The sequence below is a fragment of the Miniopterus schreibersii genome, assembly GCF_964146895.1.
Source record: "Miniopterus schreibersii genome assembly, chromosome: 16".
Taxonomy (NCBI): domain Eukaryota; kingdom Metazoa; phylum Chordata; class Mammalia; order Chiroptera; family Miniopteridae; genus Miniopterus; species Miniopterus schreibersii.
The window spans coordinates 33,996,761-34,022,238 of NC_138116.1; the positions used below are offsets into that span (position 1 = coordinate 33,996,761).

The window sequence follows — 25,478 nt, forward strand, 5'->3', positions numbered from 1 at the left end:
TGGGAGCAGAACAGTGAGATTTGGGTGTTTCTACACGTCTCTTTGGCTGCTACATGAGGGCTTCTGGGAGGGTGGAGAGAGGATCTGCCAGCCTGGGGAAGATTTGTTCTGCTTCCTGCCAGCACACTGCCCCTCCCTTCCTCTCTATACCCCTGGGGCTCTCCCTCTACACCCCAGCAGGCTGGCAGGGGTGTCTGCCAGCCCCAGGGCAGGGCAAGTGGGAGGTCCCTGGCCAAGCAGGAATAGAAGGAGCAGCCAAGAGGGTCTTAGAACCTCTCAGGCTGGGTGGGGCAGGACCGTCAGGAGAGGCTGGGCTGGGGCTGCAGGGCTGGGCCTTCCAGGCTGGAGGAACCAGTTTATTTGCTTCCAGGTGTTGGCCTCTGTTCTGAGGGAAGGAGCCATGGGCTGGAGTATATTGAACCCAGTAATACCAGTCAATAAAATACTGATCCTACAGTGGCACAGCTGGAGGACGCTTCTGGATACCCATTTTCAAAGCCCTTGTCAACAGGGGTACACTGAGGTCATACAAGAAGGTGGTGGCAGAGCTGGGCCTAAAACCTGCCTTTCTGGAGTCTCAGTTTGGATCTTGCTCAGATGTCAGCTGCCTTCTCACCATCCCAAAGCCAGACCTCCTCCCAGGCCCCCTGCTCCTTGGCTTTCAGAGGGGAGGGGCGAATAACCCAATGTCTCAGAGGAGGGGATGTTTGGAAGCTAGGGGAAGGGACCAGCACTGGGATTCTTAAGATGCTGCATAGGTGCCAGGGGATTGAGGCAGGACTCTTGAGAAAGCCACAGGCTCATGGTATCAATGTTGCTTTGGGATGCATCTTGGGAAGGGCATCATGTCCTGCAAGGAGATTGCAAATTCACCTTTTCAGGTGCCCAGGGGGAAGGCTAGGGCCCAATTGGATGCCCATGTCCTGACTCAGGGCCATCCTAAAGCTCTGCCTCCAGGAAGCCTTTGTGGACGTCCTTGCAACCCGGGGAGCTCTTAGAACTTGGGCAGGTCTTTGTTCTTCGGCTGAGTTACTTGTCACAGCAGACCTGGCAGGCCCCAGCAGGCCCCAGCTTGAGACCCTTTGCTGCCTCTTAGCTCTGTGGTTACATGAGTCAGACACAGTGCAGCTCAAACAGAAGCCCCACCTCAAACCTGTGACCCTGAGCCCAGAATCCCCTGTCCCTGCTGGAGGCCCCTGTGGCCAGCTGGTATTTGGGAGGCCAGTGGAGCAAGCAGAGTGAGGACATAGCTAGATTCCCCTTGTTGGGGCCATGTCTGTGTCCCACTTGTTGGAAGGTGTGAGGTTTTCTTGTATACCTTATTATATTGTGATAGCTCATTGCTGAAAGAGGCCTGGAGGTCTTCAATCCTACCCGTTCATTGTGCAGGGTGGGAGACCTAGGCCAGAAAGGCAACGGGTTCTTCTCTGAGGTCTGGTGTCTTCAAGGACAGAGGGTGTGAACTCCCAGAGACCAGTGAGGCTTTGAGGATGAGGGACTTCCTGGTAGGACCCGACTGCCTCCCAGGAATTCTCTGAGATTCCAGGCTTGTGAGAGGGAGGACCAGGTCAGAAATTAGCATCCTGAGAACAATCTGGCTCATTTTTTTGGCAGCGGTCCTCAACAGGTTTTCTTGTCTAATGGATTGACAGGATCTCTTTGAGGTAGGGCTGATGTTATTCCCACTTTATGGGTAAGAAAACTGAGGCCCAGAAATGTTAAGTGTGTGGGTCTGGAATCACACATAAAGTTAGAGGCAGAGCTGGAATCAGCACTTGGGTCTCTTCTACTCTGGGAGTCAGCATTTCTAAGAGTTAAATTGTGTAACAGAGAAGAGACCTGGCTCTGTCACTAGTCACAACCTTGAACTACTCCTCTGGGCCCCAGTTTCCTCATCTGTAAAAGGGGAAGGGGAGGGGAAGAGCTGGGGGTAAGAATGAGCTTTAAGTCAGCTCCAGCTCTAACACCGCTCCTTCTTTTTCCAATTCCCTCCTTGCCGGCTTTACTGTGCCTCAAGGGGACCCTGTCCTCCCCTCTCTTACCCCTCAAGACCCTCCCAGAAGGGTTGTGGGGATGGGGGAACAATTAGGTTGCTGAGGACTGGGACATAGAGAGCACCTGCCTCCTGGGGAGCCCAGGCCCCAGCCTTTTACTAGATCTCCAGCCAGGAGCCATGGGGAAGGGGGTGGCCAGAGGCCCCAGGGGAAGGGCTGGGGGTAGGAAGGGGCAGGAGAGAATGCATAACAATGATTTTGGAAATCAAATGAGATCTGAGCTCCCCACCCACTCCCTCAAATCTCTCTACACTCTTGCTTTTAAAATTCTTGTTTTCTAAGGAGAAAGAAATGCTAAATTACACCCCCTTTCACAAAGGAATAGGAGCCTTAGTGAGTCACTGAGGAGGTAATACCACCTCCAGGGCCCCCACGTCTGCCTGCGGCCTGCACAGCTGTGTGGCTACCAGCCCCCTTGGAGTTCAGGTGTGGAGAGGGTGGAGAAGAGGGGGAGCCTCCTGCCTGTCAGTGGCTCTGGGTAGGAGCTGGGTCCCTGCAGCGGACCCCACCCTGCTTCCTCTGGGCTCTCTCCAGGACTGCATTTGTGAGGTTCACTTGGGGATGGGGCCCTGCCTCAGGCTGGGGCCAGGCTAAGAGCCTGTGTGGCCACATCAGGGCTTGGCTCAAGACTGGGGGTGGCATGTAGGGGCTTGGGCTATGGCCTGCCTGTGGGGGTGAATTCAGGACCCTGAGGGAAAGTTTTGTGGCCGTGGGGAGTGAGTCCAGGGCTGGCAGGGAGCAGGTGCCTGTGCATCTGGGAACCAGAGTTCTTGGGTGTTAAGCTGTCTCCCTAGGTGGCTTGGTAGGGTGACCTCCAGGGCTGGTGAGCAGGAGAGCGTGGAGCTGGTGCTCTGCCAAGGGAAGGTGCCAGGAGGCCTGGGGCCTCATCTTCTGGGCTGGTTGGCCTGTTTATTTGCAGACCTGGGGCAGGGAGGCCAGCGAGGAGGTGTTCCTCCCTCCCAGATGACCCGTTATTCTGGAGGGAGGGGAAGTAGCCGACTGTTAGCCAGGGATGCCAAACAAGGGTTGGAAGCAAAAATAGCAACGCCGGGCTCTGTCTGGGAGGGGCCCGAGTTCTGGCGGAGCTGATGAGAGACCTCTTCTGGGCGTCTGCTGCGGAGGCCTTGTTTGCTTGGCTCTCGGTGTTTGCTGAGCACACCCGCCCCACGCTCCTGACCGCTCTCCTCCGAGGGGCAGAGACCTAGGTGTGCGGGACCCAACGGGGAGCTCTCAGGGCTGCAGCTCTTCTAGGAGTCTGCTTTGCCGGGTTTGGAGCGTCTGGGCCACCCATCACTCACACACCTCTGACCTTTCCTGGACCGCTCCAGAGTGGTTCAGATCACTACCCTCCAGTGGCTTCCTTCTCGTTTCCCCACCCCCACTTCCCGCCTCTTGCCTCCCGTGAGGCTGGTCCCAGCTGAGCAACCTTGGACTCATCCCTCGTGGTAAAAACAGCTATTTTCAGCTCTCCTGTTACTGCCCAGTGGGGGGGATGGGGCTGGTGTTTATCCCTCGCTGCCTGTTTGTTTCCTTCTGTACAGTGTAATCTGAAGCAGTCATGAGAGCATATGTGGCCCCGCATCCGGGGTCCTGGCTGGCAGGGCTCAATTCTTCACGCTGCGATTTGGCACCAAATGGAGAGCTTGGGGGTAGAGGCCACCTGAGGTCCCATCTTTGCTTAATAGCAGCCTGGAGTGGCAGGTGGTAGGAATGGCCCCTGGGGAGTCACCTAGGTCCTTGTTGGGGGAAGGGCTGCTCTCCAGCTGCTTGATTCAGGCTCATGGTGGCCTTTGGTACCCTTACCAGAAAGCTGGCTCAATCATTGAGGTGGGGGTCCCTGAAAGCGGCTGGAATCTGTGACCCCGCCCTGGCCTTCCCATACCCTGGTTGGGTGCCTGGGTCCCTAGCCTCTGTTCCCCACTTCCCATGGGGTCCTGGGATGATTGGAAGGAGTGCCTTCCTGTGGATGCTGGGGGGACCCTCTTTTCCCGTTTTGGGGCTCTCCCTGCTCCCAACTGCCCTCCTGAGGAGCCTGCCGGTGGCAGAGTCATCAGTGGCAGATGCTGTGGGAGCTCCCTTTAGAGGGAGGAGAAAGTTTCTTCCTTATGGAGCACGAATCTGGAGGGACAGAGGGGGACATCTGGGGCTTGGGAGAATTGTTCCAAGTAACTCAGAACTGTTAGGAGCTGAATTGGCAGAGCAAATGAAAGTACAATAGATAGCCAAAGCTATTAATCACTAATTAGTTCCTAAATAAGGTAATTAACGGGTATTTAAATGGCATATTTATGAGATACCAGCAGGTCTTCAAAAAGCACATCTTTCCCAAAGCAACTGATTTGGCCAACTATGTCCTGCTGGGAAACCAGGATCCTAGTCCCAATCAGCCCACCCCCGGGAACAAGGAGCTGACAGCGGGCAGGTCAGCTATCTCCTCGGAGGTTCCCTTTTCTCATCTGCAAGCAGGGATCATGGCCCTTGTCTGTACTGACCTTGCTGGGCTGTTGGGGAGACAATAAGAAGTGAAGGCCACACACAGATCCCTGGCAGTGGTGGGAAAGGCTGTGCGGATTTTAGTGCTGGCCGTGAAAACACCCTTGAAGTTATTGGATACGGTCCCTTGATGGCACCTAGTCCTGTTTATGGCCCAGGTCAGGCTGAAGTTGGCGGCTGGAATCATTGCTTGGTGGGTTGCCGAATCTGTGGCAGGGTCCGTGACTAGATTCATAGTTTGGTTTGAGATTGGGGTCTGGTCTGCAGTTGGGTCTCAGCTTGTTCAGTGATCATGATTGTTCCTTGATCTGTGGCCAGCTCAAGGTTGCGACTGTGGCTAATCTCAGGATAATTCTGCAGCCTGGAGACACAGCCTCAATCCCTGAGTCCACTGCTGGACTGATGGAGCTGCCTGGTTGCCCCAGAAGTTGGATTCCTTTGGGGTCCTTCAGCATATGGCCTTCAGGTGCCGGGAACCCCAGCAGACAGGCCCTCCTGGGACTCCTGGCATGTCCCCTGAAACAGCCTAGCACACAAGCTCATCAGTGGCGCACACAGCAGTTTGGGAGATAGTTAGGAAGTGTTTCTATAGCAACCAACCCCCAACCAGCACTGGTTTCCTTCAGTAATGCCTTTTTCTGGAAGCAGCATCTCCGGGCCTCTCAGGCCTCCCTGGGTGGCCCCACAGCCCCTCAGCATGGGTTGGTTGGCCCTGGATCCACCTGATTCCCACACTCATACTGACCCAGAGAGGGGGCCTGAGGACCTGCTTTATGGGACACTTCCCTGAGGGGGCCCTCCTGAGATCTAGCCCATGCTGGGCCATGCCGAGTATAACAATAGCTCTCTCTGTGCCCATCTCTGGACTGGGAGAGGAGAGGCTATGGGCCTGGAGAAGATTCTTACCAAGTGCCTGCCCTGGGGGAACCCATAGCCTAGTGGGGCAGGCAGGCCTGGACCCGGTCTGGGGATAGATGCTCTCGCGAGCACAGGCAAAGGATATTTGGGGACATAGCTCAAGATTTGGGGGGCAGATGAGACACAGCCCCAGGAGGCTATGCTGGGGGAGGAGACCAGCCATGTACCAGGAGCACCGCATGAGCATCAGGGGACAGGTGCCCCAAGCCTCAGGAAGAGGGGGCAATTCCTGTTTGGCCCTCTGGGCTCTCATTCCAGAGGCCTCAGGAGGAGAGGGGCTCACCCTTGGGAGTTTTCACATAGGAAAGAAAGGCCCTTGGGTAATCATGATTATTTATGTTATTTAACAAACGCTCTTGTAGCACCGAGTGCCAGGCATTATTCTAGACCTTTTCCAAATATGCATTCATTTAATCCTCATAGCAACCCTATGTAAGTACTATTTTAACTCCCATTTTACAGAGGAGTGAACTGAGGCACAGGGTGGTGGATAGTGACATTTACTAAGGTCACCAGTTGATAAGTGGCAGAGCTGGGTTTGAACCAGCTCTAGGAGTGGGACAGAGAGGAGGAAGGCCAGCTCTTGGAGGAAGGCAGAGAGGAAGGGCCTTTAGAGTCACTGGCCTGTGGGAGCCACACACAGACTCTATGCATCTCACACTCTACGTCCTGTGTGTGGACCCCTGGGACCCCAGGCCAGGACTGAGAAGACATGAAGTATCGTCTAGATGTGTGTTGTAAGGTTTTGTGTGTGTATGCGTGTGAGGCTGTGTGTGTGTGAGGTCATGTGTGAGAGGCTGTGTGTGTGTGTGTGTGTGTGTGTGTGTGTGTAAGGTTGTGTGTGAGAAGCTGTGTGTGTAGAGAGGCTGTGTGTGTGTGACTGTGTGACAGAGACAGAAGAGATGGGTCCACCTGGATGAGTTGCAGCCAAGCCGCCAAGCACTTTCCCCTCAGCCCCCTCTCCTGAGGCACAGGCTGCTTGAGTCCCGCAGGCAGGCCAGGCCATGATTTCCCGTGCAGCCTCACAGGGCTGGGCACGAAACTGTGGCCACAGTCATGGGAGGCAGGTCCAGCGTGGGGCACCCGACCTTGGCCCGTTCAGAGGCACCTGTGGCTCCCTGGAGGTCTGGGAATTGGCAGGTGTCACTTGAGCACCTCAGGACTGTGGCTGTCACAGTAGACACCCATGTCCCCTCTCTTGCTCTGATGAGCCAGACTTCTTACTCTGAAGGAGAAAGTTCTAGACTCAGCTTCTCCTGGAAGTGGCCTGATTGCTTTGACCTGTGTCTGTCCCCCTTCCCACCCTGCCTCAGCCTGGCCAACCCTGCTCACCCTTTCTTTAGGCATAGCTCCCCCCCCCCCCCAGGAAGGCCCCTGGCCCCCCGGCCTACAGAGTGTCTGCCTCTGGGAGGTGCCGCCCACACCTAGGGGGTTTGGGGAATATGACATTTAGTCCAGGGGTCAGGCTGCACTTCTTGTTTGTCCTGTGCTCTGTGCAGGGTTGGTACAGGACTGGGCCTCAAGGCTGGCACCCCGGGGGCAGGGACTGATCCAGTTCAGCTTTGTCCCCAACTCCTTCCTCTTGGGCACCATCTGGTCCAAGGTCTGGCTCAAGAAGCATCAGCCAATGCCCACATCCCTCACTCTCCTGTGCCAGGGCTTTTCAGGCAGTGGAACAGTGTCCCCTCAGACCCGACTCCTGAGAGCAGGGTGGGGCTTCCCTCTGGCTGGGGATTAGGGTCCTGGTATAGAGCAGAGCACCCACAGCAGGCTCCTGTCCATCTGTCCACCTGCCTGTTCCTGTGTCCCTGGGAACCAGGGTTGAGATGGGAAAGGTGGTTGGAAGATGTGTAGCGGACAACTTGAACCAGGACCTCTAGCTATAGCCATTCTGGGGAGATCCAGCCTGTGACAAGGTGCAGGAGACTGTACTGGACCTGCCGGCACTGGGGAGATGGGCCAGGAGAGAGAGAGGTTGACTCCAGCTTGGAGCTCTGTGGGGAGATGAGGGCATCGTGAGTGGCAAAGCGTCACTTGTTTCTTTGGATTGCGGGGGCAGGATTGGGATAGTCCCCTTTCTCTTTTTTCTTGATGTAGTTTTAAACAAATGTGGTAGTCAAGGTGGGACAGAAAGACAGTCTGCTGGAGGGTGTAGGCTGGGCCTCTGAAGATACAGAGGGACTCTATAGCCTTGGGGAGGGGCCCTGGAGGCTGCTGGGGAGCCCACTGGGCATGGGCGGCTGCCAGAGCCCTGCCTAAACCTTGACCTTGTAGCCGATGAGGCCACGGTCTCCCGAGTGCCAGGCACTGCTGGACACTTTAGTGGATGCTCTTAGTTAAATCTCCTAACAGTGAGGTAAAAATTATGATACCCACATTACAGATGAGAAAAGTGAGGCTCAGAGAGGTGAATTTGCTTCAGGTCATAGACTAGTAAGTGGTAGCATTGAACCCAGGTTTGTATTTTCACCCATGACTGGGAGCTGTTGTGTGTGTGTGTGTGTGTGTGTGTGTGTGTGTGCGTGTGCGCGCGCGCGCACGTGCGGGTATGTGTGCACGCGTGGGTGTGTGTACGTGCCCGCACACATAAAAGAGTGGGGAATGAGGGAGAGAGTGCATGGGAATGTGTGCATGGATGTGTCTCAGGGATGGGCTCTGAAAGGGGAGTGGCTGGTTGGGGAGGCTCACACTCTCCAAGGCATGTGGACCCACATCTAGATGGATTTTCACACAGATGCGAGGACACGCAGACACTACTTTGCAGGCTTGGTGGTGGGCAGATGGTTCTAGAACTGGGATAGCTGCCCCCCAGAGCTAGGGCCCCCAAGAACTGCCAGGAGGAGGCCTCCAGCCCCCTGCCCAGCTGTCCAGTAGCAGGTGGGAGGATTATTTTGGTCAAGAGAGAGGAAGATACCTGGGACCCCGCTCTGAGCACCCAGCATGGTGGTCCTGAACACATACCCTGGAGCCTGGTGGACCTGGGTTCAAATTCTTACTCCTTACCTACTAGCTTTATGGCCCTGAGCAAAGCATGTCCCATCTCTGAGGCTCGATTCCCTTAGCTGTAGGATGGGGAGTCATGCTCTCCACTCCACAGGGCTTGGTTAGGATGGATCCTACCCAAGAAGCAGCTGGCAGAGTGTTTTTACTCACCAGGCCATTTTTATTAGTTCACTTCTTTGCCAAAACCACTCTTGGCCCTGTCCCTCCTGGGACCACAGACTGGACACAGACAGTGCAGAGACGGGTAGGGCAGGGACCCGCCTTGGGTCACTGAGCTACTGGGCCTTCGCCCTTGTTGTTTTGGGATCATGGTGCCCACCTTTTCTGACTCTCAAGACCGTGTGGCCTTTAGCACACCTGACCTTGCCCCGCACCCCACCCCTCAGGAGACTCCCTGACCCTCTTGGGGGCATCTGTGTTCCCTCTTCCTGAAGTGTGTGGGTGATAGACTCTGGGTGGGGGTTGGCACCTTAAAAGCCACCTGTTCCGAGCTCCCATCCAGGACAGGCCACACTTCTGGCTCCATTTCCCGTCCCGTCTCCGCTTCTGCCTGTCTCCCCCTCGATCACAGCCTCCAGCCACATGGCTTTCTTCCTGCCCCTGGCATGTGCCAAGCTCACGTGCAAAGTCGCCCTGCAGTCCCTCCTCCCCGGAGGCTCTCACCCGAGCCCCTGCCTGTGCAGCACGCACGTGCGTGTGCAGGAGCTCGCGTGCACGTGCACACCCGCACTCGGCACACCTGGCTCCTCATCATTCAAGCCTCCGCTCCTCTGACACCTCGGAAAGGTCTTCCCATACCCTTCCCGAGATATTCTGTCCAGCGCGTTTTTCTTTTTTAGAAATGTGACCTTTGCCGTTTGCTAGCAAATCTGCAAGCTGGAGGAAGAGCTGGAGGGAGTGTCTCCCCCTCAGGCCAGGGGACGGCTGCTCCCCAGCAGTATCTGTTTGTCCAGGTTCTTTTTTATATAAGGGCAGAGAGCTGAGCTACCCCCCTGCCCCCACTTTTCCAGAGATTGTTTCGGGCGGTCCCTGCCTGAGAGGAAGGAGAGACTGGTAGCACATTTAAAGAGACTTATAGTATATGTTTAAAAACCAGTTCATTTTTGCTTAGAGCGTTGGCCCTCGAACGGAAAGGTAGCAGGTTTGATTCTCGGCCTGGGGCTCATGTGGGAAGCAACCAATCGATGTGTCTCTCTCACATCGATATTTCCCTCCCTCTCTCTCTCTCCTTCCTTCCATCCTGCCTGCCCTCCTATTCTTTCTTAAAAACAAAATCCATGGAAAAAAAATATCCTCGGGTAAGGATTAACAAAAATAAAATAAAAATAAAAACTAAAAACCAGTGCATTTTGAAAACGAGGGTAATAGTAAACAAGATAAAATATGCCTTTGCAAAGAAATTCACTTATAGATTTTGGCCACAAAGGAGAGTCAACAGTCAGGTGAAGGGTCATCTGAAAGGAGAGACACAGTGTTAGTTCAGCATTTGTAACCCAAATAGGTGACACAGTTCTTTTGATGACTGGGGCCGGTTCCCTCAGCCTTCTCACTAGGTGGATGTACAGACCCGCGTTCGCTCCTGCCTACCCTTTAGGCTTGAGGCCGGAGGACATGGTTGGGATAGGAAGGGAGAGGTTTTATTTTCTTCATAGCACCTTCTGCTGCTGAAATTATCCTTGGTGTGTGCTTCTCCAGGTCTGTCTCCCTCAGCCCCCTGCAGAACGTAAGCTTTGTGAGGGCCCCGATTTGTCCCTAATGTTCCCCAAACCTGACACAGTGCCTGCGTGATGGCAGATCCCTTTGACACCCTAAACCCTTCCCTCTCTGCCCACCTCTAGCTGGGAAACCATCTCCCTCAAATGGAGCTGAACTGGCCTCCCTGCAGCCCTCCCATCTGCCCAGTTCTCCCTGATGGGACTCCTTTGATGGCCAGCACAGCACGCATGTTGCGGTGACCTAAGACAATGGTGGCCTGAAGGGATGGACGCGGTGGGGGTGGTGAGGGAGGGACAGGTTCTAGAGCTTTCCTCCTTTCTTCAGGCTCTATCTAGCACACGCTATTTGTGAGGGGGACGTTGGCAAGAATGTCCTTGTCTTTGTTCTTGAGTGGAGTGTATGCTGTGCAGGCATGAGGGCCACCATATCTAGGAACTTCTCCCTGAACCCTCACTCTTCAAACTCAGGAACCAAATAGACTCAGATAAATCTTCAGATGAACTCGTCACTGCTTAAATTCTTGCTGCTCACCACCCAAAACTCAGGAACCAAATAGGCGAGGATAATGCTACTGTCTTGACCATCCAAATTCTTGCCTCTTAGGAATGGAATAGATTTGGACAGCAAGGGATATTTGTATATTAATAAAGAATGTGTGATAGTTTTTATACCTTTAGTATCTGTTGATTGAGAAAACATATAAAATTAATGTAAATTCAGAAAGAATTTACATTTAAGCGATAGTATTTTTTGAGTCACAGAAATCTCTACATACATTTGATTTCTATCTAACACTTCTTTTTACTTTGTTGATTTTTTTTGGTGCTATTATAAATGGTATTGGCTTTTAAGTTTCAAATTCCAGTTGTTCATTTTGGATATAGGAGTGCAACTGACTTTTGTGTATCGATCTTATATCTTGGGATCTTGCTATACTCAATTATTAGCTTTAGTGGGGCTTTTAAATAGATTTTGTAGAGTTTTTATTTTCTATATAGACAATCATGCCATCTGAGAATAAAGGCAGTTTTTTCATTTTAATATGTATACTTTTTATTTCTTTTTCTTGTCTTATTGCACTAGCTAGAACTTCTTCCACAATCGTTTGGTAAATAGTCCCATATCCACATTAGAATTACTCAGTTATGCTGCCTCTGGATTCTCAAACTCCCTTACAGCAAACCCAAGGTCCAGGGGTAGAAAATTGCTGACTAGCCTGTCAAACTGTCCACACTGGTGACTGGGAATCAAAAGCTTAGATGATCCTCACAGGGAGTGGGGGACAGACCCAGCTTTGCACCCAGAGGTGACCCCTGGTCAGTGTTCCCTGTGGCTTCTGCCTTTTCTGTGTCTCCAAACATGCTTTTGCCTGGCTCCAAACCATGGAGTTCATGCTGGGTGTGTTTTGGGCAGCTTGTGGTGGGTGGGGCAGGAGGGACAGGCAGGAGGGCTATGTCCCTGGCCTGACCTGGGCTGGCCTCTTGCTTCAGGAACAGTTTATGTTCTGAAATCTGGACTCAGGGAACAGTGCTGGCATGCTGCAGGGTGACAGGGTGTGGTGAGCAGAAGCTGCAGTAGGTTCTCCAAGGACTTCAAAATAATGTGAACTGTAGCTGTGGTGAGGGGGAATGCCCACTTCTCACTTGTTTATTGTGCCAGATGGGCTCCTCAAACATCAGTCAGAGTTGAAAAGTTTCAAGGAACATTCTCTGTTAAGGTTTTCATTGTACATACGGGGAAAACTGAGACAAGGGCTTTGTTGATACAGGAACCCAGATCTCTCTGGAGACAGGACATATGTGCTTGGTGGCCAGGGCTGAAGTCCCAGAGAAGATACACCCTATGTGCCTGGTGGTTTTACTGTTTTCTATTTTAAGATGCACCAATTATAAGATACCCCAAGAAATAACAAACAATGCCAATTAAATTGCGACATACCATCATGTAAGATGCACCCCAATTTTAAAGATGTTAAAGTATGAAAAAATGTGCATCTTAGAACTGATGAGATGAATTTATAAAATCAATAATCATATAAAATTACATGTGCAGTGTAAAAACTGAGTTTTCCCTGGCTCTTCTCATTAAATTCTACTCAGTAGCGATAATCTCTATTGACATTTTGGTGCATGTCCTCCAGACATTTTAATGCATCTGTAAGTATATTTATACAGTAATTATTGTTGTGAACACTTGCAATATGCTAGGCCTTGTGTTAAGCACTTTGGTGCATTTTATTTAATCTTTACAACAGGCTCATGAGGCAGGTATGAGCTATCCTCACTTTATAGCTAAGGAAACTGAGGCACAGGGAGGTGAAGGGACTTACTCAACATCACACAGTTTCTACAAGGCAAGGCCTGAGCTTGAATCCAGGCCTCTTCAACCTCAGAGCCTGAGCTCTTAGCTAACATGCCGCATGTGTCCTCAGTATGCAGATATGAGTATGTCTGGATGGGGTCAAAAGGTACATACTGTTTTGGGATCCACCTGCAATTTTTCCCCCTAACCATACTCCATGGGCATCTTTCCATGCCAATACCTAAGGAGCTACTTTATTTTTCTAACAATTGCAAAGAATTCTCTCATGACTGTATTTGAACGTACATCCAGTTCTCTACAGCATTTCTTTCAGTTTTCTGGTATTACCAGAACACTGAGATGATCAGCTTCCACCTTTGTGTCCCTCTCTGATGATTTCCTCAGGAAAATTACCAGGCTGATTTTCATCTAACAAGTTTAGGGTTTCAATTTTTACAATTAGATCTTAATCCATCTGCAATCCCCAATATTTCATGTGTCAAGAGAGCAAGCAGAGAGGCTCATGGATGTGCTGGGCACCAGCTGGTTCCATGCGAGTCCCAAAGTGCCTAGTGGAGAGAGCTCAGAGAATGGGGGAGGGGAGAGAGGCTCCCGCCTTCAGCTCTGTCTCTGGCTTTCTTCCCTGGCCCAGGGCAGGAGGTGGGTTGGGGCAGGGCTCAGGGAAGGGGCCACATTCTCTGTGTGCCCTTGCACCTCCCTGCTCCAGAGAACCCCTCAGTCCAGGAAAGGGAAAGACCTGTGAGGAGCAGAGACAGGGCTCACGCTCAGGCCCCTCTCTTTTAGTGCGGGGTTTTTATCTACCAGAGGCTGTGGCCCTGGCTGGGCCTGCACAAGTGGCGGGTAGTGGACTGTACTAGTTAGTACACATCAGGATGCCTGCCTCTCCTTCCTCCACCCTGGTGACGTTGGGCATGGCCACGGGACTCGCTTCAGCCAGTGAAAGGTGCACAGCACCTGTGGGAAGGAGCATTCACGCCTGGCCATGCATTTATTTTCTGGGCCCTTCTCTCCAGCTTCAGCAGACTGAAGTCTCACTCTGAGATGATGATATCATAAGATGCCTGCCATGAACAGAGTCCCCTTCCAACCTATGTGTGAATGAGAAGGGAACCGGTCTTGTCTTAAGCAGCTGAGATCACTTGTTAACACAGGAAAACTTATCTTATGCTTACTGATACATGTGTCACCTTGGCCATGTCTCCTAACTGCCTCTGGGCTCGGTCTTAGCACATGATAAATGGGCACACTTGTTGCAGCCCCACTGCGCTATCTCGTAAAGGCATGGGGCTGAAATGAAGCCACAGTCGTGGGAGGGCTCCTTGAGGGCACCAGGAGGGAGAGGGCAGGGACATGCAGGACACCAACTGACCCTTGGTCCAGGGGCCATCCTGGTTTACCTCCTTCATGCTGGGACACGGTCTCTGGCTTGGTTAACAGGTGTGTTCCCTTTTACAGGTGGCCCTACCCCGGGCGGCGGTGCCCCCTGGCACTTTCAAAATGTCCTCAGTGACTCAGTGGAGAGCTCGGATGATGAATTCTTTGATGCGAGAGGTGAGTGAACCCCATCCTCCCATCATTGGCTGGCTGATCTTTCTGGAAGCCCCAAGAAGGAATCTCTGTTGGGGGTTAGCGTCTCTCCCCACTCAGACCCTGCAGTCCCACCCTTCATACTTTCCCAGCCAGGGCTTCCCGGGGCCTGGGGCTCAGCATTCACTCACTCGCTCTTTAAGGTGCTTGCTGAGTCCCTCGTGGATTGCAGGAGCTGTGCGAGGTGCTCACGATACTGCAGTAAACTGATAGGGGTGGTCACCGCCCTCACCAAGCTTACAGTCTAGTGGGAGGGACAAACACTAAACACTTACACAAGGGGAAATGCCACTGAGTAAGAGGGACCAGCTGTTAATGCAAAGAGTGACGCTGGGCACCTAAGTTAGCGAGGGCCTGGAGGTCATTCACATCCTCTCTGCAGAGCTGAGGGAAGGAGGGGGCTAGGTGAGGAGCTGGACCAAGGGCCTCCTGGACAGGGAATGGTAGGTGTGATGACCCTGAAGCAGGACAGATGGGGGCTTCCAGGAGCTGAAGGGGGCCGCATGGCAGGGAGGCAGGGAGCAAGGGGGGAGGGGAGAAAGGAGGCTGCCTGTGGTCCAGTGAGTGACTTGTGAGATTAGCCCATGGATGGGAGGGGAACTGCGATGGAGGTAGGGACCGGTGAGAAAGACTGTTGCAGCCACTCAGATGAGAGACGATGGTGGGGACACCAGCTCTGCGGCCAGGAGCTGACTGTGTGGCCAGCTCACAGGACAGCAAGGGGCTGGGTGAACATGAGGCCTTGTAAACGCTGGCTAAGAGGGCACCGAGTGGGGCGGGCGCTTCAGGCAGGGCCATCGGCCTGAGCAAAGGCTCAGAGGCGACAACGTGCAGGGCAGGCGTGAGGACCAGCGGGAGGCAGGGCCTGTCTGGAGCTCAGGAGGGAGGACCCTCCCAGCTGTGCTCACTTGCTCTGTGCCGGAGCTGGCGGAAAGAACAGGGCCTCCTCTCTGACCCAGGAGGGTCCCCAGTTCTCACTTGGCTGGGTTGGTCCCACTCTGGGAAGTCACCATATTTGGGGGGCTAACTTCCTTCTAAGACAGAGCCAACTTCGAAATGCCTGGCAAAATGGGGTCTTAAAAGAGAAAAGACTGTGCTGGGGAGACATCTGGACCCAGAGCAGCACACCTGGGGTGGGGGTGGGTGGACATGGGCTCATCCGTGCCACTGACTTGTTTTTGATCTTGGGCAAGTCTTTTACATTCTCTGGGCCTCAGTTTCCCTATTAGCTCTGTGCCTCCGGACATGAAGAATACCCTTTTAGGTGATTTTCGGGAAGCACAGCTGGGTGGTCGGATGCTGTCTGGCTCCAGCCTCTCTCATTCTGGGCTCTGGGCAGGGAACCCCTCCCTGATGCCAACCCCAATCCAGCCCATTTGGGGCTCATTTCCCGTTTCCCATTGGAATGGCTGCCAGGGCCGAGTTCCTCCATAGCAACTAAGCCACAGAGTGACAACAATGGCTTCAATATTTTGATGCTTCGAGCACATTTATTTAAAATATTTTGCAGCTCTTCGGGGCTCTGCATTCCCAGATGACAATGGAGCTTGCTGCGGGAGGCGTGTGGGCGGCGGGTCAGCTCCATCTCTATCCCTCGGGGCCCTGCTCACCTGCTTTCCCTGCAGGCAGCTGTGGACACGTCTGCTCTCCTCCCCGCTGACCGCTGCCTCCTTCAGCTCTCTCTCCCTCCCATGATCTCACCACTCAGCCTGTGGTTCCGAAACTGGCCTCATCTCTCACTCCTCTCTCATTGGAGGCCCCACCATCCCATCTCTTCCTTCCCTTCATCTCATCTCTTACCCTCTCCCCACCCCCATCTTTTCTTCCTGTCACTGTCCCAGGATTCCAGACTCTCCTGTCTCTTTCCAGGACTTCTACCTCTGGGCGCTCCCTACCAGCCTCGTGCCTGCTCCCTCCTCCCACCTCACCCTTTCCAAAGCATCCGTAGCCCTGGGCCACAGGAGCTGCTCCACAGGCTGCAGGAATCCTCTTTAGGTCAGAGTTGCCAGCTCCTGACCTCCTTCCTGTCTGTTCCAGTGGCCTCCCTGGATGAGGCCTTTGCATGTTTCCTTGGCTCAAGGCAGTAAGAGGTGAAGCCATCCTCCGACTCTGCTCCCAGGAGCTGGTCCAGGCCCCGCCCAACCTGCTCTCTCAGCATCCGGACCAGGCTGTGGGTGTCCAGCTTTCTGGGCATTCCTGGAAGCGCCACCTCCCTGGCCTCCTTTTTTCCAGCCAGGCTGAGCCCTGACCCTGACCTGGAGGGTGGTCTCTGTCCCCACCTGAGCAGGGCCCTGCATCTTGCTGCCTCTGTGGTTCCGACTCCAGCCGTGGTGGAGCTACCCTGGCAGATGTCAGCATGAAACAGGTCCCTGGGACACTGTGTCCTCCTCAGTGCACTGATGGGGAAACTGAGACCAGACAGTGGAAGGGACCTCCAAGATCACACATCAGGGTGGGGATGAAGGCGCTGGAACCCAGGAGTTGAATGGCCAGGTCAGGCCTTTTTCTTTGACTTATTACTGAAATACGGGCTTTTCCCTTCCTTTCCTCCTTAAGCTCCAGCCCATTGGCTCAGCCCCGGTTTACCTGGTGGGATGAGACAGCCCCATGGCTCATGGCCTAGTAGCAGAGGGGAGATTCTTAGGCTCTGGGGGCTCTGGTTGCATATGTAGGCATAGGAGGGACTGGGGTTAGTCAGGCAGGAGTATGGAGATGTCTGCATCTATAACAACCCCTGGGCAGCATGCCAGCTCCTTAGGCCAAGGCAGCAGGCCTGAGGCTTCAAGGGTGGCTGATGTCCCTGACTGGATGCTGCAGGGTGGGCGATGGAGTCCAGGCTCCAGACCCAGAAGAGCTGCCACCCTGTCTCCTGTCCATACATTGAAAGGATACCTGGGGAGCCATGGCCTGGTCCACCACAGTTGGAGGGCAGAGTGAGGGGATGTACCTCAAATCCAGATCATGTCAGAGCTGGGGGCTCCTCAGGCTCTTGAGTTCAATGCTCCATCCCATTATAGGCTGGGAAACAGGCCAGAGAATTGGGAAACTTTCTCAGAGTCACACAGAGTCAGAGAGAACAGGGGCTAGAATTCAGACTCATTCATTCACTCTTTTAAGTGTCAGTTACTGGGTTTCTCTGCCCATCAAGCACCAGGCAGTAGTCCAGGTGTTGGGGATACAGGAGCAAGTAGATCCTATCCCAGCCACCACGGAGCCTGGGTGGTGGGTGGTGAGACAATATACAAGCATGTAAATTATATTGACAATTACCAAAAATAAAATAACATAAAGGAACAGACCCCTCACCAAAGAAAATCCATGAATGACAAAAAAATTAAAATATGCTCAACATCATTAGTCATTAAGTGCAATTAAAACCACAATGAGATACCACTACACACCTATCAGAACAGCTCATTAAAACAGCTGATCAGGATATGGAGGAACTAGAACTTTCAAACTCTGCTGATGGGAATGGACAATGGCACAACCATTTTAGAAAGTGGACTGCAGCTTCTAAAAAAGTCAATCAAAGTTGACTATCTAATGAGCCTGCCCTTCCACTCCTAGCTAATTCACCCAAGAGGAATGAACACATCTGTTCACCTAGGACATGTCCATGAATGTTGATAGCAGCTTTAGTTATTATAGCCCCAAACTGAAAACAACTCAGATGTACATCAGCGGGTGAATGAATAGCCTGTGGTACATCCATGCAATGGGACACTACTCAGCAATAAGAAGGACTGAACCACTGCTACACACACGCTCTGGGTAAATCTCAAAACAAGCAAGTTGAGTAAAAGAAGTCAGTTGGAGAAGGAGTACATATTCCATTTACATAAAACTCTAGAAAATGCAAATGAATCTGTAGTGACAGGAGCAGCTCAGTGGTCACCTGGGGGCAGGAAGGAGGGCTAATTTTAAGGGACAGGGGAAACTTCTGAGGGCAATGGATACATAGTCACTGTCTCAATTGGGGTGATGGTTTCACTGGTGTGTACATATGCCGAAACTTGTCATATTGTACATTCTATTTTTTTATTTTATTTTTTAAATGTGAAGATCTAATTGGCTTTACTGAACAATTCATGAATTGGGCAGCATCCCATCTAATAAATAATGGAGAGGCGCTCCTTCAGATTGAAGATTTTACATGTGTACACTTAATTGAATGTTGGTCATACCTCAGGAACACTGTTTAAAACAATGGAGGAGCTCCCTCCAGGATAACATAAGGGCATGTGATAGCTCGACTCCGGGACTGTAGGAAGCCCCCAGAGGTGGCCTTGAGCTGAGAGCTGAATAACAAGAAATGTGAGTATCTGGGGGAACAGTGTTCAGACGGTGGGAACAGCCAGCTCGAAGCTTTTACCAGAGGAATGAGCAGGAAGGCGGGTGTGCCAAGAGGGAGCGAGCGGCTGCCCACTTAGTGTCCTTGGCCCACTGCCTCAGTAGGAGGCGGGAGAGTAGACCAGACCCAGTAGCCTCAGGATATGCTTTCTTGCCCAGGCTCAGAGGTGGCCCTGGGTGCCCCTCTCCTGAAGGACTCAGAGTTCAGGATCATGGGTGCAGGATGGACCCGTACCTTGGAAACCTGCCTGAGCCTTGAGTAACGTGCTCTCACTGTGGGTGATGATGCAGATACTGGGTGACAGGGGGTCTGGCCAGAAACTGTGGGTAAGAAGAGCTCAGTAGGCCAAGGAGGGACAGCCCAGATGTCACATGGTTCCTGGCCAAGAAATGCTGAGTTCCAGAGAGAAAATGAAAATGTCCTTTTTTAAAGATAGCAGTTCCCAGCTTTTCCAAATATGAAGCATTTTTAAACCAATCCATTTTTAAATTCTTAAATTCTTGACATTACAGAACTAAACTGAAATTTATTAACATTCCACATTCTCTGCTCAGCTGTTCGTGCTGGGATCCGTATTTACTTTTTTAAGCTTTCCCCTGTTTTAAGTGTTGTTTTGGGTTTTTGCTCATGGATTTTATTTCTGTTTTTAAATTCTTAGTGGATGAAATAGTTGTGTGGAAACTGAACACTGACAAATTATTTAAAACCTGGACTCGCTGACCAGAAATTACTCAGTTGGATCACAGGGAAACAGCGTACAGGGGTTACGAGTGGACCTACTGTGTTCTAGCTGCACTCCATACCCTTCTCAAAGGAAAATATCCTTTGGAGTCACCGTCCCCACAAGGGCACAGGTTGAGGCTAAAATGACGACTGTGGCATCAGATGAGTGTATTGGGTATGACAACCTGAGTTGCTTATAGCCCATTTCTACAGCAAAGTGTATGTCTTATTTAGAAATATCAGGTACACCCTTAACTTCAACCTTCTACTTAGATGCAATAGATAGTCTAATTAGAAGAATCTTGAAAGTCACCGAGTATCTGGGTACAAACAAAGGCTCCTCCTTACCATGAACTCCGCTGGTTGAAGAAGGTATTAGTGGGAAATGCCATGAGCTAGCAGGCAGGAGACCTGAATTCCTGGCTAAGACCAGCCCCCAAGAAGCTGTCAAATGAGGCTGCTGGACTTCACCTTGGTGGCTCCTTTCAGCTCTAGACATCCCAGGAGACTCCTTACTGACCTTATAAGGCCCTGTTGTTGGCAACAGTGCCCAGGACCAGTCCCTGGCTTTCATGGGAAATATTTGTTTTCTGTTGATTTTCCCCACCAGCATCTAAATAACCCCTCTCCCCACAGGGAATGGGCACAAGCAGGCCAGGCCCTGACCGTTGCTGAGGGGACATGTTCGCAGGGCTGGGGGTGAGAATAGGGGTGAGGAGGGGACTGGGAGAAGCCGGGGTTTGTTTTCCGGGCATATCTGGCCCTGGGGAGCTTGACCAAGAGCAAAGCATGGGGCTTCCTCCCTTGGTAGAGAGGGAAGCAGACTTCTTTTGTTGTCCTGTCTTGTGTGTTCTTTGTTCTCTTGCTCTCTCTGTGCTCAGCACCTCTGGCCCTCCCTCCCCTCACCCTGCCGGGGGCTGGGGCCCAGGAGCTGTTCTCTGTCTTACAGGGACTTTGCTTCTTGCTCTGACTCCCTGGTTTCTCACAGCGGCCAGGAGAGGAGGCAGCACAGGATAAATCATCCCATTTCACAGACAGAGGCACTAAGGCAGGGGCGGGCCTCAGGGAGAGTGAGGGCCACGCCTCAGGTCTCCTCCTCCTGTCTGGGCTTTTACTGTGATAACACGGCTTCTGGGGCCCCAAAGGCAGGGGAGAGAGGGGAGAGCCGTGCAGATCATCGGGGGTCAGAGGACCCAGGTTTTCTTTGGGGTCAGGCCACTGACTGGTCACTGTGTGACCTCAGGCAAGTCTTGAGTCTCTGGGCCCCGGGTCCCTCCCACAGAACCTGGGACAAGGTTGCTTGTCTTGTGGGCAGTGTAAGAGGATGTCACCATGGGAAGCTGGGCATAGGGGCGCACACAGAAGCAAACCACAGTGTGTTACTGCTCCTGGCCTGTCCTCTCGTTTGGGGAGGGAGAGTAGAAGCAGATGCCACGGAGTCAGCCCCAGAGGTTTTTGGAAGTGGGCTGAGTGGGGACCCCCCAAATGTGTGGGGGCCAAAAAACATTATTTCTTTTCCTTCTACCTTCTAAGTTCTTCCAAGCTGGGTTTACAACCAAATTAACAGAAGAAAATCAAAGTTTAATACATGCGCATGGGGAATTCACATAGACATGATCAGTCCATGAAAATTCCAAAGACAGTGAGGCAGCGTTGGACATATAAGACATTTTTGGACAAAGGAGAAATGGGAGACAGGGTGTTAGATTCCAGAAGTGAGAATGGGCCATTTGCAGGTAGTGGAGGGAGAGTGGACAGCACATGGCAGGTGAATCCTTGCTAAGAGACCCAGAGACAATGGGACAGGGGTATCTAGCTAACAAACCCCTGCCTGAAGCCCTCCAATTTACTACGCTCAATTCAAGTTAGGCCAAGGTGACATCCTAAATTCTCCTTCCTGAAGCAGGTTTGTCTGTCTGAATCTCTTGGGCAGGAAATGAGAGAGGGTCAAAGGTTCTTTCTGAGCTTTGTTTAACAGCTTAAATCAATATTGCAAAAAGCAGCTTCACGGTGGCAGAATTTGGGTCCCTTCAACTGCAACGAAGAAAGAATAGTAGTGATGGCCGTGGAGGGGATGGGCCAGTGTTAAAGAGAACCAGGGAGGGGTAGCAATCTTGTCTTCCTGAGGCCCAGAGCAATGCACATCCAGGTCCTTGGAAAAACTGATGTCAAGGGCCTGATTCAAAGGGGGATGTTTGGTATTGGGTTGGCCAGCTGCAGAAGGTGACCACACCCTCGGCTCTGAAGTCTTCCTGCTACGGGACAAGGAGATTCCCTGCTCTGAAGGCCATGGATCCAGTGGAAACAGAGGCAGAAACAGAGGCCTGGGCAGGAAGAAAGGCTTTCCTATGGCACCAGAGGTTGTGCTTAAAGGGGTGTATCCAGGCTTCAGTCAGAGGTTGAGTCGGTCTGGGGTCAAGGCCAGGGTTGTGGTGCCTCTGGGTGGGATTCAGCCTCACACCTCATCTGAGCTCAATTGGGGTGACATAGATGCAAAATCTGTGCCCACATCAGCAGTCCCTGGGGATGAGACTCTGTGTGCAGGGAACAGTTGCCAGAAGTCGAAAAGCAAAATCAATAACCAGGACATTTATCCAAAGAAGCCCTTTGTGGCCTCTGCAGCCCTGATGGGAGGCACGTACCGCAGTGAAGGCAGCAGAGCAGAGACCTAAAGCTCTGGTTTGCCTGAATGACTCTGAAAGGAGCAATCCTGTGTGTGTGTGCGTGTGCGTGTGCGTGTGTGTGTGTGCGTGTGTGCACGCGCGCTTTCTCATTGCCTCTCAGGGAACATGGTGAGAACCTGAAGGCTGAGCGTTGAGAGCAGGGGGCAGAGAGGTGGGAGGCGGGAGCAGCTGGAGAGGCAGGGATGTGGTGGAGAGGCGGGGAGCACAAGAAAATCAGGGAAAATCTGAGAAAGCACAGGGAGAGAGAGCAAGAGAGACCCAGAAAGGATTAAAGAGAGAGGGATATCCCCCACAACAGAGAACCAGAGAGAGCTGAAAGAGAGACAGTGACCCAGAAGGAGAGAGAGAGAAGACCGGAGAAAGCACGAAAGACCTGCATGGGGGGAGAGATCCTGAGGGGCAGAACCCAGAGAAAGAAAGGGGGTGAGAGAGATCAAGAAAGAGACATCCACCCAGAGAGAGGAGAGAGACAGGTGCTGGGATAGAGTACGGGAGCTCGATGGAGCCCCGCCCAGAGAGGGGCAGACATGGCTGAGAGCTCCAAGAGCCCGAGACACAGAGAAATGCAAAGGCCAAGAGGGACAGAGATCCGTGGAAAGGGGTCTGTGAGGTCAGATCGGAGTGGGACGGGCCAGACATCCAGCATAGAGGAGCACAGGAGTAGACGGAGAGGAAGGTACATTTGCTAGAAAGACGGATAAAAGACCAAAGGGAAAAATGGAGGAGGGTCACGCACAGAATTAGGAAAAGAGGGAAGAGGCCCAGCATGGTGCGGAAGTAGGCGTGGGCCGACCTCGGAGCCTGGGAGGATGGAGCCAGGGGACACAGGCACTCAAAGTGGGTCCAGCTGACCCTGGTTCCCCCACTCTGATGCTGGGCAGGGTCGTAGGGGCAGACTGCAGCGCAAGCGGGGGGTGTCGGGGCACATTCCACATGCTCTGGTGGCCGAGAGGATGGGCCAGCATCTTCATGTGCTGCTATCCACCGCTGGGCTCTTACCGTGTGCCAGTCACGCTTGTACACGCTTTCCCTTCATGGTCTCATTTAAGCCTCATAGCAATCCTATGATGCAACCATGACTATGACATCATTTTATAGATGAGGAAACTGAGGCTCAGAAAGCACAAGTTACTGTCAAAGGTCCGGTGTCTAGAAGGATTGAAAAGAGTCAACATAACACTGAGCTGAGCTCAGACCCCCTTCGTGATCCTGCTTCCCCCAGAGCAACGCTACCTGATGACTGTTCACAGCATGTTGGCCCTTGTAGCTTTCACAGATGTAGTATGTCATTGCCCTCGTGGCAGCTTGCTAGACAGAGTTGTAGAGCCAGAGTTGTTATTCCCATTTAAGAGATTAAAAAGCACACAGAGCAAAACAGGAATAGCTGAGGGATGTGTGCAAAGTACAGGCTCACATGTCGCAGACTCTGGACTGAAACCCAGTCAGGACTCTACCCAGAACACAGTGCTGCTGAGAGATGTGCACTGTGCCCGTATGGAATGCACCCCACTGCGTAAATGGTCTGGGTGCGAGTGGTGCCTGGCTGGAGTGTAGGGCAGCCCATGCAAGAGGCCCAGGGCAGGCCATCTGGAGGACAGATTTAAGGACTCTTGAGATAGCATATCTGAGTTTCAGACCTGGCTTTAGACAGTGACATTGGGCAAATTAATGAGCTAATTCATACCTAAAATGGAGATAATAACTAACTTTTTAGTATTTTATGAGAATTAAGTGAATTTATATTTTTAAAGCACTTATAATAACCCCAGTCTATACTAAGGATTGGTGTGTTATTAAGTAAATCAAATCAATAAATAAAATAGGGCAGGAATCATCATCATCATCATCATCATCATCATCCAGACCCCAGTTAGGAATGGGTCCTGGATACTGAGCGCTAGAGGAATTCAGAACTTTGGACAGCTCCCCAAGCTTCAGATCCACCATATTGGTTGCACCTGCTCTGTAAAGTTCTTGGGCAGTGAAATGGGTCTCATCCCTCTATTTTTGGTTATCATGAGCTTGAGGATTCTCCCCACCACCCTTTAATGTCTGTTCTATGAGGAAGGACACAAAGCCCTTCCAAGAGAGAGGGGGTGACATTCCTGTGGATTCGTTCTTGAGGAAATGCCCCTTTCTGGGATGAGGGACTGCACCCGATGTGCGGGACCCAGGGGCTTGTGTTCAGTGTGGGTAGGGAATGTGGCCCCGTCGATTTCTCTCAGAGTAATCACTAAGCTCAGACTGGGAAAGAGCAAGGATACAGACAGGGTTGGGGGGAGGATTAGGGATGGGGAATGGAGGCATTAATAAATTCGTAAGGTTGCAGTGTGGGCTAAGGGTTCCACACAGCTCAAGGCTTGCTTGGAGCCAGAGTCTCCTGCTCTTCCAGTTGCTCTAGAGCTGCCCCTGCCCCACTCAAATCCTGGGCCATGCAAATATTGATGGCGATTCACTTCTCGTGGGAAGAAATAACCATGACCTCTCTCATTTACGACCACCCTCTATGCACCAATACCTTTGCACCCATGATCTTTTTCAGTCCTCACAACATCTCTGTGAGTGAGACATTTCCTTAGAAGGCAAGTAACTTACCCAGAGAAAAACTGCTAGCAGCGGCAAGGTGGTTGCTGTCCCCCCAAACGCACTTCCTTTCAAGAAATATCACTTGCCCTGCTGGTGTGGCTCAGCGGCTGAGCATTGACCTAGGATCCAGGAGGTCTCGGTTCGATTTCCTGTTAGGTCATATGCCCAGGTTGCGGGCTCGATTTCCAGTAGGGAGCGTGCAGGAGGCAACCGATCAATGACTCTCTCATCATTGATGTTTCTATCTCTCCCTCTCCCTTCCTCTCTCTGAAATCAATAAAGATATATTTAAAAAAGAAATATCACTTAGGGCTAGAAACGGAGCCTTCTATGGGTTTTCAGCCTCTCTCATGACTTCCTCGCAATGAAAAATTCCTGAATGTCTCATACCTGTCATAACTACAGACACTCCAACCCAAAGGAATAAATAAGTGCTCCCTTAGACACAGCTCCTGTTAGGGTTACCTATACCCAGCCCTCCCTGCTCATGCCCATCTCTGCTCCTTCCACAGAGGAGGTGGCTGAAGGGAAGAACTCCATCCTCATTGGGATGAGCCAGTGGAATTCAAATGACCTAGTGGAGCAGATGGAGACCATGGGCAAACTGGAGGAGCATCAAGGTGAGAGTCTGCTTCTCTCTTGACCAGGATGTGTACAGATGTGCATCGCAGGGCAGGTTGAAATGCTCACAATTTGAGGCTAGGACGTGGATTATCTATGAAGAGTCATCTATCTGTCTGGGTTCCTCCCCTCCATGAACCTGTGACCCCTAAATTCCGTGACCTACAGGAACCCTCATGGGGACTTCTGTGGGGTTTTCTGTGGCAGAAAAGTTCCAGAGTACTTCAACAGAGCGTCCTTTGTCCCCAGGAGCATGGGTAACTAAGGACAGGGGGAAGGGTCCAAGCTCCTTGGACTGTCAGGCCTGTGGTGTTGGAATCTCTTTGTTAAAGTAGGGTAGCAACTGGGGGAGCCTTTGAGAGGGAACAGGGGAGAGGGGCAGGAGTGGGAGTTGTAACTTTCTGGCTGAGTTGTTGA

At 52.1% G+C, this 25,478-nt stretch overlaps 1 protein-coding gene across 1 annotated transcript in view; it reads left to right on the forward strand.

Moving 5' to 3' along the window:
- Positions 1-12,596: 12,596 nt before the first annotated feature.
- The window catches only part of PITPNM3 (PITPNM family member 3), a gene marked incomplete at its 5' end in the record, with an annotated part of 72,578 nt that continues 59,696 nt past the window's right edge, over positions 12,597-25,478 (forward strand). Inside the window, 3 exons of the mRNA XM_081162041.1 lie at positions 12,597-12,651; positions 13,962-14,057; positions 24,953-25,060. Coding sequence (XP_081018167.1) covers positions 12,597-12,651; positions 13,962-14,057; positions 24,953-25,060 — 259 coding nt within the window. The remainder of the gene's footprint in view (positions 12,652-13,961; positions 14,058-24,952; positions 25,061-25,478) is intronic.